General features: G+C 41.6%; 1 protein-coding gene across 1 annotated transcript in view; it reads right to left on the reverse strand.

Annotated features, from left to right (window-relative positions):
- Nucleotides 1–9,138, reverse strand: part of KIF26B (kinesin family member 26B) — a 507,120-nt gene extending 497,982 nt beyond the window's left edge. The window contains exon 1 of the mRNA XM_088474362.1: nt 8,390–9,138. Within this exon, the coding sequence (XP_088330488.1) occupies nt 8,390–8,452 (63 nt within the window). The 5' untranslated portion in view covers nt 8,453–9,138. The remainder of the gene's footprint in view (nt 1–8,389) is intronic.
- Nucleotides 9,139–11,037: the final 1,899 nt, after the last annotated feature.

An 11,037-nucleotide genomic window follows, 5' to 3' on the forward strand; every position in this document is an offset into this window, starting at 1 on the left:
ATGAAGGAGATATCAGATATAGCTCCTGCATTACGAAAACTGACAGCAGTCCTCATTATTGTTAATGTGAACTGCGATCTGGGACAATTTACCAAGCTCTCAAAAATGTTTTGGAGCTTGGCTCCGATAGCTAAAGCTACCTTATAATGCATGGCCAGGAGAAACACCTCCTTTGCCACTGCGATAATCAAGCAGTGTGGGAGATTTGAATGTGTCAAAGTCAACATTGGAATATCCTCCAATCAGATGCACTGTTCCAGCATGACTACAATGGTAAATTGCCCCATTAATTTATCTATTTTCACTATGACTAGCTGCAATAACAGATGTTAATTTATTTACTCAGCACTTAATAATCAGACCCCAAGTACACTCTTCTGCTCAAGTTTATGCTTTCCTGTCAGCTTACTGGCTAACGTTGGTAAGTGTCCAAATGCACTTATACATAGTTTACTGTAGAATGATTGGGCAAAGGTGCCTGTAACTATTTTAGGCTTTCATTTTTAAGTTATGCCGCTAAGAAACATTAGTTTGGTCGGTGTGACACAGCTAGAATCTGCTGCTATTTTTCACTGCTCAGCCAATCGTACCCGTTATGTCAGCCACACAGGCAACTTTTCTAAGCTGATACACTATATCCAGTATTTATAACTGCACGCCGCTGAACTGCTTGCTAATGCTAACATGCTTGTATTGTAAAGATAAGGATTCACAAACCTATTAGGATTATGTCATAGTGAACAAATCAGAGCATCACTGCCAAGCTTCCACACTGACCACATGCTCTAACAACATGTCTCCTGCAAACAAACAGCAATCAGTGTGGACTGTGCTCTTTGATGATGTGATCTGCAAGCTCCAAATGTTGTATATGGCCACACATGGCATCTACCGGTATACAAAAACATCAGCTGTTAGTCAGATCTGAAGACTGTAACACACACCACTGAACCACTGAGTGAGCAAGATATATTAAACTACATTTTCAGGATTTAAGCTACATGTCTATAGCAAAGACATTTCTTGGAAGCATAAAAATGTGTATTTTGTAAATATGCACATTGTAAAGCATGCACAAATATGAGGATGATGAGACATGTAAACATTTCCATGTTAGGTTTAATGTTATTTGTAAAAGCAATATAATGTAACACATAGCTGTCTTAAGGCAGACCCTACAAAGGCAGGAATCGGCAACCTAAGAATCCGGATTTCAACAAATGTGCTCAAAATTAAAATACTCGTATGACCATCAACCCATTCACACATAATTCAAAACACTAATTTAGGTCTGTGTTTTATGGATGATAGACTAGGGCTACACTTAAAATAGTAAAAAAGCAAATACACTTTATTAGAATCTGAAACCAGCTCTGTGACCCTTTGTTTACACTTAAAATAGTGTCTGCAAACCTCAGGTCCCCTAATGGGCCTGCTATGCCTGTAATGTACTGTAGTACATTGCATCGCTATGGGGCTGCTGTATTTGAAAGAACCTGCATCCACAGATTTTGCCACAGCTCCTTACTGCTAATGTGAACTTAAGCACCTAAGAAGCAATATACAAAGGATAATATTATAAATATGTATATTCAGTAGTACTGCCAGCATCCTAAGCATAGGGCTTCCATGAATTTCCAGGGCACTGCCACCTTTTTGCCATTGAAAATATGTAAATCAAAATGCTGTGGCACTAAATTAGGATCTTCCATACATTCTACTGAATCATACTGGGTGCATACTATTCAATATATCATTCGTATAGCTGACAAACAATATACAGTCCGACCGTCGGCCAGTGTGTACACACGATGTATCTGGGAACCACGTCATTCACAGATATATTGCGTCGGCCGTGCAGGACGTATACGTTGCATTAAAATGAAGTAACTTTTTGGGGGGATCATTGCCTTTTGGCACCCAAGGCATACAGTCAGGTGCATAAATATTGGGACATTGACAGAATTTTCATAATTTGGTCTCTATTCACCACCACAATGGCTTTGAAATGAAACAAACAAGATGTGCTTTAACTGCAGACTTTCAGATTTAATTTGAGGGTAATTACATCCAAATCAGGTGAACGGTGTAGGAATTACAATGGTTTCTATATGTGCCTCCCACTTTTTAAGGGGCCAAAAGTAATGGGACAAACTAAACAATCCTACTTTCACTTTTTAATACTTTGTTGCAAATCCTTTGCAGGCAATTACAGCCTGAAGTCTGGAACGCATAGACATCACCAGACGCTGGGTTTCATCCCTGGTGATGCTCTGCCAGGCCTCTACTGCAAATGTCTTCAGTTCCTGCTTGTTCTTGGGGCATTTCCCTTCAGTTTTGTCTTCATCAAGTGAAATGCATGCTCAATCGGATTCAGGTCAGGGGACTGACTTAGCCATTGCATAACATTCCACTTTTTAGCCTTAAAAAACTCTTTGGTTGCTTTTGCAGTATGCTTCGGGTCATTGTCCATCTGCACTGTGAAGCGCCGTCCAATGAGTTCTGAAGCATTTGACTGAATATGAGCATATAATATAGCACGAAACACTTCAGAATTCATTCTGCTGCTTTTGTCAGCAGTCACATCATCAATAAATACAAGGGAACCAGTTCCATTGGCAGCCATACATGCCCACGCCATGACACTACCACCACCATGCTTCACTGATGAGGTGGTATGTTTTGGATCATGAGCAGTTCCTTTCCTTCTCCATACTCTTTTCTTCCCATCACTCTGGTACAAGTTGATCTTTGTCTCATCTGTCCCTAGGATGTTGTTCCAGAACTGTAATGGCTTTTTTAGATGTTGTTTGGCAAACTCTAATCTGGTCTTCCTGTTTTTGTGGCTCACCAATGGTTTACATCTTGTGGTGAACCCTCTATATTCACTCTTGTGAAGTCTTCTCTTGATTGTTGACTTTGACACATATACACCTACCTCCTGGAGAGTGTTCTTGATTTGGCCAACTGTTGTGAAGGGGTTTTTCTTCACCAGGGAAATAATTCTTCTGTCATCCACCATAGTTGTTTTCCGTGGTCTTCTGGGTCTTTTGGTGTTGCTGAGCTCTCCCGTGCGTTCTTTCTTTTTAATAATGTTCCAAACAGTTGATTTGGCCACACCTAATGTTTTTGCTATCTCTTTGATGGGTTGGTTTTGATTTTTCCGCCTAATGATGGCTTGCTTCACTGATAGTGACAGCTCTTTGGATCTCATATTGAGAGTCGACAGCAACTGATTCCAAATGCAAATGTCACACCTAGAATCAACTCCAGACCTTTTACCTGCTTAATTGATAATGAAATAACGAGGGAATAGCCCACACCTGTCCATGAAATAGCTTTTGAGTTGATAGTCCCATTACTTTTGGCCCCTTAAAAAGTGGGAGGCACATATAGAAACCGTTGTAATTCCTACACCGTTCACCTGATTTGGATGTAATTACCCTCAAATTAAATCTGAAAGTCTGCAGTTAAAGCACATCTTGTTTGTTTCATTTCAAAGCCATTGTGGTGGTGATTAGAGGCCAAAATATGACAATTCTGTCAATGTCCCAATATTTATGCACCTGACTGTATATGAATAACTGGGTTCTTCAACAGCGGTAATCTAAGAGTACCGCTATTTGTTACATCATCGTTCTCGCCATCCTTAGATGGCGAGAGTGATGTGGTCCTTAGTGATGCCAACGGGGACCCGGTGCTGCCCTTCCAGCTTCAGAGAAGCCTTCCAGGCACTGCCGGGTCCCCGCAGGGTGAACGTGTCATGCATATGCGCAGACGGACCGTCGTGCATGCGCATTACACGGGAGCCTGATGCTGGCAGCAGGTGAGCGGAGGACCTCGCCAACGAGGTGGACCTTGAAATACCAATGGCATTTTCATTTGTATCACAGTGATACTAAATGAAACATGCAGCTGGTGTTCAGCTTCGTTAATAAAAGGGGCCCTATGAGTGGTCCATATGTGATTTTGGTGGTCAAAACTTATGTGACCAAGGGATACAATGCATGGTGCTTTGTCTAAATGCAAACCAAGGTGTCTATGTACTAAGCCTTGGAGAGAGATAAAGTGGATGGAGATAAAGTACCAACCAATCAGCTCCTGTCACTGTACAGGCTTTGGGGTCTATTTACTAAGCCTTGGATACAGATAAAGTGAACGGAGATAAAGTACCAGCGAATCAACTCCTAACTCTTATTTTTTCAAACACAACCTGAGACAAGGAAGTTAGGAGCTGATTGGTTGGTACTATATCGCAGTCCACTTTATCTCTCTCCAAGGCTTATAGCGTTCCTACTTTTTTTTGTTTGCGGAAAATTCACCCTGCCCATTTGGGAAAAATAGCGGTGAAGCGATCAACGCCAGTGAAAAAATGCTGGACGCATGCGTCCGGCATCGATTCACAGAAACAGGAAAGTTTGGGAGCAGCCCGGAATGTCCGGAAATGCTAGGCACCCCCCAAGAGTGATGAAAAGTGGGTGTGTCTTAAAGACACTCCCCATTTCTCGTGACCACGTCCCCTTTGCACAGAAGTGCCCCTAGCTTAGTACATAGAACCCCATGTGCTGTTGTCAAAAAGTGACAACTACAGTAATGTGTGCCCACAAACCTTATGACACCGAAAAACCAAGACAGCTGCCTCTATTACTCTCTTTCCTAATCTTTTTCTTGTTAAGATACTTTAGCTTTATCTGTCCAGTCAACAATCAGCATTTGTTATAGTTTGAGCTAATCAGTGTTAAGGTATATTCACCAGTATTGTCCTGTAGTAAATGGTCATGGATGGTTCTGAGACAACTGTCATTACTGATACATTACATGCATTACAAAATGACCAGAAAGCTGGTAGCAGGTAGAGGGTATGTACCCCTGACAACTTGAGATTTCAAGGCATTCATGTTGCTTAGCAACAGCAACAAAGATAAAAGATATCAGTTGCTTAGAACTGCTCATTTTTGTAGCGAGCAATGTTTTTCCTTTTGTTTGTGTTATACATTCCTGCGTGGAACACTTTTAGTGGAGTGATATCTGTATGCCGGTTACTTTATAGAGAGATAATAATCTTGTCTTATTTGATTTAGTGTATGTTTTGTTTTGGGTTGGGAGGTGTATGAATAAGCATTTAGAAGATTACCTTTTTTTAGTAGTATTTACCATAAGATTTTGAACCATCTCTCTATGCATGCTGTTAGAAATGGTAAAACTTTAAAACATAATTTTCATTTCTGCTTTCTAAACCCCATTGAAATTATATTACTTCAGGGTAATTTTAAATGAACGGTCCCAATTGCCCATCTTCAGATAGAGAACAAAAAATTAAAGCACATGCGTAAATGAGGGTCACCAAGCATATTGAATGCCTAAGCCCAAGCCAAAGGTATGGCTAATTCATTAATGAAGCAAATAACATCCCTGCATGTTCGGGGTCATGTATAAAATGCTGGACTGGCCTTGTCGCCTATATATGGCTAGCGTTGGCTGGAAGTGTAGATCACTGACTTTGAAAGAGCAGTGACTGATGGGAGGCGTTTGGCAGCAGCTTCATTGGCCAAGCCAACTAACCTTGCCAATATTTCAAGAGCAACACTGACTAGGGTAATGTCAGCATAGAATGCAGTCAAAAAACATCATCAGCAAACATTTCTTGGAACTGTGTACTCCAGGACAGAAATATTCTTGCAAGCAAGACAAGCGAGCAACTGTAGATCAATTGGCTTCAAGTCTCAACCTGTAGTGCAAGCAGCTAATTTAAAAAATGGCCTGTCGAAAACTCCTCAGAATAGGATATCATAGTCAGGTTGCAGTGCATAAACCGCTCATCGCATCTGGCAATGCATTTTCGGAGTTTAGTGTTGCAAAGAGCACAGACTACTGAGCAGTGAAGGGAAGTGATATGGTCAGATGTATCATTCTTTACTGAGTTCTGGAAAAATAGACAAGTCCAAAGGTGCCAGCAACCAAAAAAACATTATAGTTCGGATAGATTCTTTTCTGACTGAAAGATGCTTCCATAATGTTGTGGGGTGCTTTCCCTGGCATGTATTGGGTACAGTCCTTCCCTTAGAAGCCAATGGCAATGTTAATTGCTACTTAATGGTAATGAGTAATAATCCTCACCCCATGTTAAAGCATGTATTCCATGACAGAAGAGATGACTTCCAGGATGACAATACTTTCATCCACAGGATAAGTGTGGCCGCCCAAAGACTTGATGAGCATGGCACTGATGTCATCCATATGGAATAGCCTTCTCAGTCACCAGGTCTGATCCCATTACAGCATTTATGGGACAAAGTAAAGACGCCTAAACCGTTTCCCACCTCTATCATACAGACGTTACTTGAATGACTATTGTAAGAGGATGCTACCTCCTTCCCATAATATTTCTGACATTCAATGCCACAGAGGAAACATGCCTTACAGGCCATACGCACCTTATGAAGTGACTTTATAGTAGTATTTACATTCTTTGCCCACAGCCTTTATGTAGCAAGATTACTTTTTGCAACACTAATACCATATAGCACCACACCAATACGTACAAGGCAGAATCATTTTCACTGGCAGCATGAGTGTTGTATGATTCTTTCTATGAGATGTTGAAGAGAAATTGGCACAGTCAGAAAATCCTACACAATCTACACCTTGTTTAGGTATGTCTAGCACTCTATTCTTCAAGTAATAAAGCAATGTGTTTGCATAGGAATACATTATTTATCTTTGATATTATCACCTTAATAACTCTTTCTAATCCTCCTAATTTAGCTTTCATTCCACGCACATATTCATCTACAGCAGAGATCCTGCAGGAAAAACAGAGCTCCTCCTCAATGCAGATTATTTTCCTCACATATCCGAACTGTGGTAACGTTGTTACATGAACTGGAGATGAATTCCCTGCCGTATCAGAGATGTCTGCTATAAACTGCCTTTTGCTGTGTTATTGTGCGGGAAAGACACTGGACAATCTACTGTATGTTCTGCTGATTCCCTCCAGAATCTCTGCGAGTCCAGTAATCCCATTATAGGCTGGAATCTATTACAATAAACATTTCAACAGTATCTACAGAATGCATTTCTGTATTTCTCATACCTGCTTACAATTCTAGGAGATCTGTATACAATTCTAGGAGAACCAACCCTAAAGAAAACTAGACCTGACTGTAACATGATATACTGTAATGTGCACCAAAGACTTTAATTGATTTAATATTATACACTATATAAAATATCCTCAGTAAGACTAGTAAGAGAGTAAGAGGCTATTGACCACTGGGATGACAGGAGATGCGTCTGCGTCACTTATTCTTTGTTTGAAGGTAATATGTGTGCTGCGTAAAGGCACCTCTTAGAACTTCCATAGAAAAGGTAATTACGCGTCATAAATTGCCCTCTGTCTTCACTAAGGGTAACCTGCTTGTATCTCTTCATGTTTTTTCAAGACTGTAATCTGATGGAAGTATACCCAGGAGGTTATCGGGGAAGACACAAATCGATCATAGATTGAATACCCAAGTTCAGGATTTTACCAAAGTTTCTTATAACCGAGGAATTTATTAAGGAAAATATAAAGAATCTTTATTTTAAAATGATAACAATTTAAGATAAGAAAAAATACACAATATAGACACTGAAATATGCACATTTCTGTTCTTCATTTGCTATTCTTATAGTATTCCTATGCATGTACAGTCTATATAGTATAGACAGAGTTATCTCTGCCTGCTAGATACAGTATGATTATATATACACTCATTTTTATTGGCATAGACTTGGCTAGGGGACAGGCATGTCTCTTGTCATACATCACGTCAAAAATGTCTAATGCTATGACAGCTTTATGCATACAGTACCTCAGTTCTCAATAGGAGAAGACCAGCAAAGGATATCTGGGAAGGTTGGACAGCGGGCATTTTCCAGGGAGCAGATGGAACTGGGCAAACATTTGGTTGTATTTAGCACAACTCTCACACTATTGTTTGCCATACACATGCATACGGTAGATGTATGTTCCATAGATCTATTTTGACATGTATTTTTCAGTCACTACACATAAATATAATTAATGGCCATTAAGAAATCACAACGATGTGTCAATTATCTATACAGTTTCTCACTATAGTGTATGAATATAGCAATAGCAACATTGGCATATCAGATTTCACAAACATACTGTATTTATTCACCAACATAGATAGATAGATAGATAGATAGATAGATAGATAGATAGATAGATAGATAGATAGATAGATAGATAGAGCACATTAGGCACCTTTAAACGAAGCCTATATAATGATTAGGCTTTAGGCTTATACGAGGTGCCAATGGCATATGCTAAGCCACTGATTAATGCACCTCTGCAATACTGTATAGAATGTGTCTGTCTTACCCCATATTTTCTGCTCCTGGAGGTGACTGTCAGCCTCTCTTTATTTCCTGTCACTGAGCTCATGGTGATCGGGGACAATTAGCAGATTTATACAATTTACATCCAGATGTTTTTTCGCACGGAAAGGTAAGTCCAGGAGCCGACTGGATAATACAGATTGCAGAGAGGAAGACTTGTACGGTCAGATCGGTGCAGTGATGCCTCCGAGGTACAGCACTGACACACCACCAGTCCACACAGGAGCCTCCAATCACATAGTCCTCACCAAATGGCTCCCAACAACATTCACTATATGGCCATAGCTCCCCTAGCCCAGAGCGGTCTCCTCCACACACAGCGGTGCAGCCGGGCAGGGAGAGGGCATCTACACAGAGCTGGCAATGGCACAGAAAATGAATGAGGTATGACTGACTCACAAGCCTGCACGTCTCCTTGTTTCACCCCCTTGAGAGTTATAAGAGATCCATGCCTCTCCTCAGTGCCTCCGTCTTCTGTCAGTGCCTCTCTCCTCTGTCTGTACCTCTCTCCTCAGTACCCACAGCGTGCACCACTGGAATCGGAGAGAGCCTGTGTCTGGGAGTAGTCTGTCAGATCCTGCTGCTGCTGCTGCTCTCGACCTTTGCCTTGCAGGTCTAAAAAAAAGGGTCAGGCTGCCTATAAAAGGCACCTAGGTCTCCGTTGTTGGAGGACCTGAGCTGTTCCCTCCTATGCTCCAGCCGTGCTGCTGTCTCAGGAAGGATTGCTAGGACAAGCTCACATGCCCGATCCCCCTCCTCCCTCCCGCCCGGTGTAGTGAGACGGGCTGGGATGTGTCTTTGCATGCGGTGTCCCAGCAGCAGCAGCAGCACACCTTTCCTGACACTGACTGGCAGTGTCTGTAGTAACAAACCCCGTGCTGCCGCTGGTCTGCCCTCTCCTCACCCCCTGCTTGCTACCTCCCGCCTCAGAGGACGCTCGTTATGTACATCTAAGGGGCAGAGGCTACTTGTTAGCTGCTCATAAAAGAGAACAATTCATGTATATTGGAATTCCAGCCTGTTTGATGCCTGCTTTATGGGAGGCTGGGCTTTTCTTAAACGAGCTCCAAGATTTGCTTGTAATGCTCAGTCAGATGCTTGCAGGATGCCATCTGACTCCATATTGCATGGCAATGTTAATAAACCATCCTGGGGTGTTTTACTTTTGCTATGAACAGCGGCCAAGAGGTGAAGGAATTGAAGTGAAGATGTTAACCAGATGCTACCAGGACACAAGTCATGAATTATCTAGGTTTCCTTGCAGAATGATGTCAGGTATTCTGTGCTTAGCATGCAATACATCCATCTTGCCCTGTTCATCATTCCAACTTATACACCATAAATTTATCTTGACATTCTATGTGCAAGACAGTTTTACCACAGTATAATCCACACAAGAATATATTACAATAGGGACAAATGGAAATGCTCCTCAAAATGGGACATGCAATACGACAGTCTATAAAAGACAACAAAATTACTTTATTAAATAATAAGACATTTTATTTTATATCCCATAACTACAAAAAAAAATATATACGTTGTGATTCGTTAATCCTCCAGATTGGTTTGGGAACCTCTGTAAAGCTGGCCACACACATAGCGATATTTTACCCGATCTGGCCGATTCCGACACATTGGAACGACAGATCGTTTAAAATATGGCCAAATCATGAGTAAATCGTGAGTCCCCACTCACGATCACGATGCGATGCGCGTCCCCACTCGATGCACATCGCATCGTCAGATCTGCCGTGCCGTAGGGCAGATCTGACAATCTAGGAGGCGATGCACTGTGAAAGTCTGACTGCAGTAGAGATCGCATGAAGATTGGACACCAAATCGTGTGCAGAGCTGCCGGGGAGAGTTTCAAGGGAAATCGTACACCGGCTGATCGTGTGCAGATCGCTATGTGTGTGGGCACCTTAAGTGATGGCCTATAACTTGCATTTTAATGTATGGAAGAAAGGATGTCCTAAGTAAGAAATGGGTAATGTGTCATAAAGCAGTATGGGAAGCAGGAGCAGATTTGTTTTCTGCAAGCCTCAGGCCAATTTTGAAAACTGCCTCAACCAAACATGTTCAATGGATCCAAATCCCATATTATTGTTAGTTATTTATCATGCTGCAAGTTTTCTGTGTGTCATGTACTCACTTGCTACCTGCATGGTAAAGATACCAATAAATCACTGACATGCATACATTTATACACTATTGTAACAGTAAAGGAATTTATACATGTTTGGGATAAAGGTGGTGCATACTTACCAAATCTCCCTGATTGTCAGGATGACTCCCTGAATAGCAATCTCCCTGACTCCCTAATGGTGCATACACACTGGACGATTAAAAAGCACTATATGAACGATAACAATATCGATCATATCGTTTTCTTTTATATTGTGCATTTCTTGGTCCCTTTCAACCCACCAACAACCTGTGATGCGCAGGCACGTATGGACGATATTGTCTATCGCCCGTGCATGCAGGCCAACCTGGTTGATATCGACCAGGATACTATAGGGACCCCCGTTCATTGATCGCGGGTCGTTGGCTGTTAATGGTGTGCTGGATGATCGATATCAATCATTCAGCACTCCGGGAAGGCGCAGTAGATCAGTCAGCGATATC

The sequence above is a fragment of the Taudactylus pleione genome, unplaced genomic scaffold (genome assembly GCF_031769625.1).
Source record: "Taudactylus pleione unplaced genomic scaffold, aTauple2 ptg000154l, whole genome shotgun sequence".
NCBI lineage: Eukaryota > Metazoa > Chordata > Amphibia > Anura > Myobatrachidae > Taudactylus > Taudactylus pleione.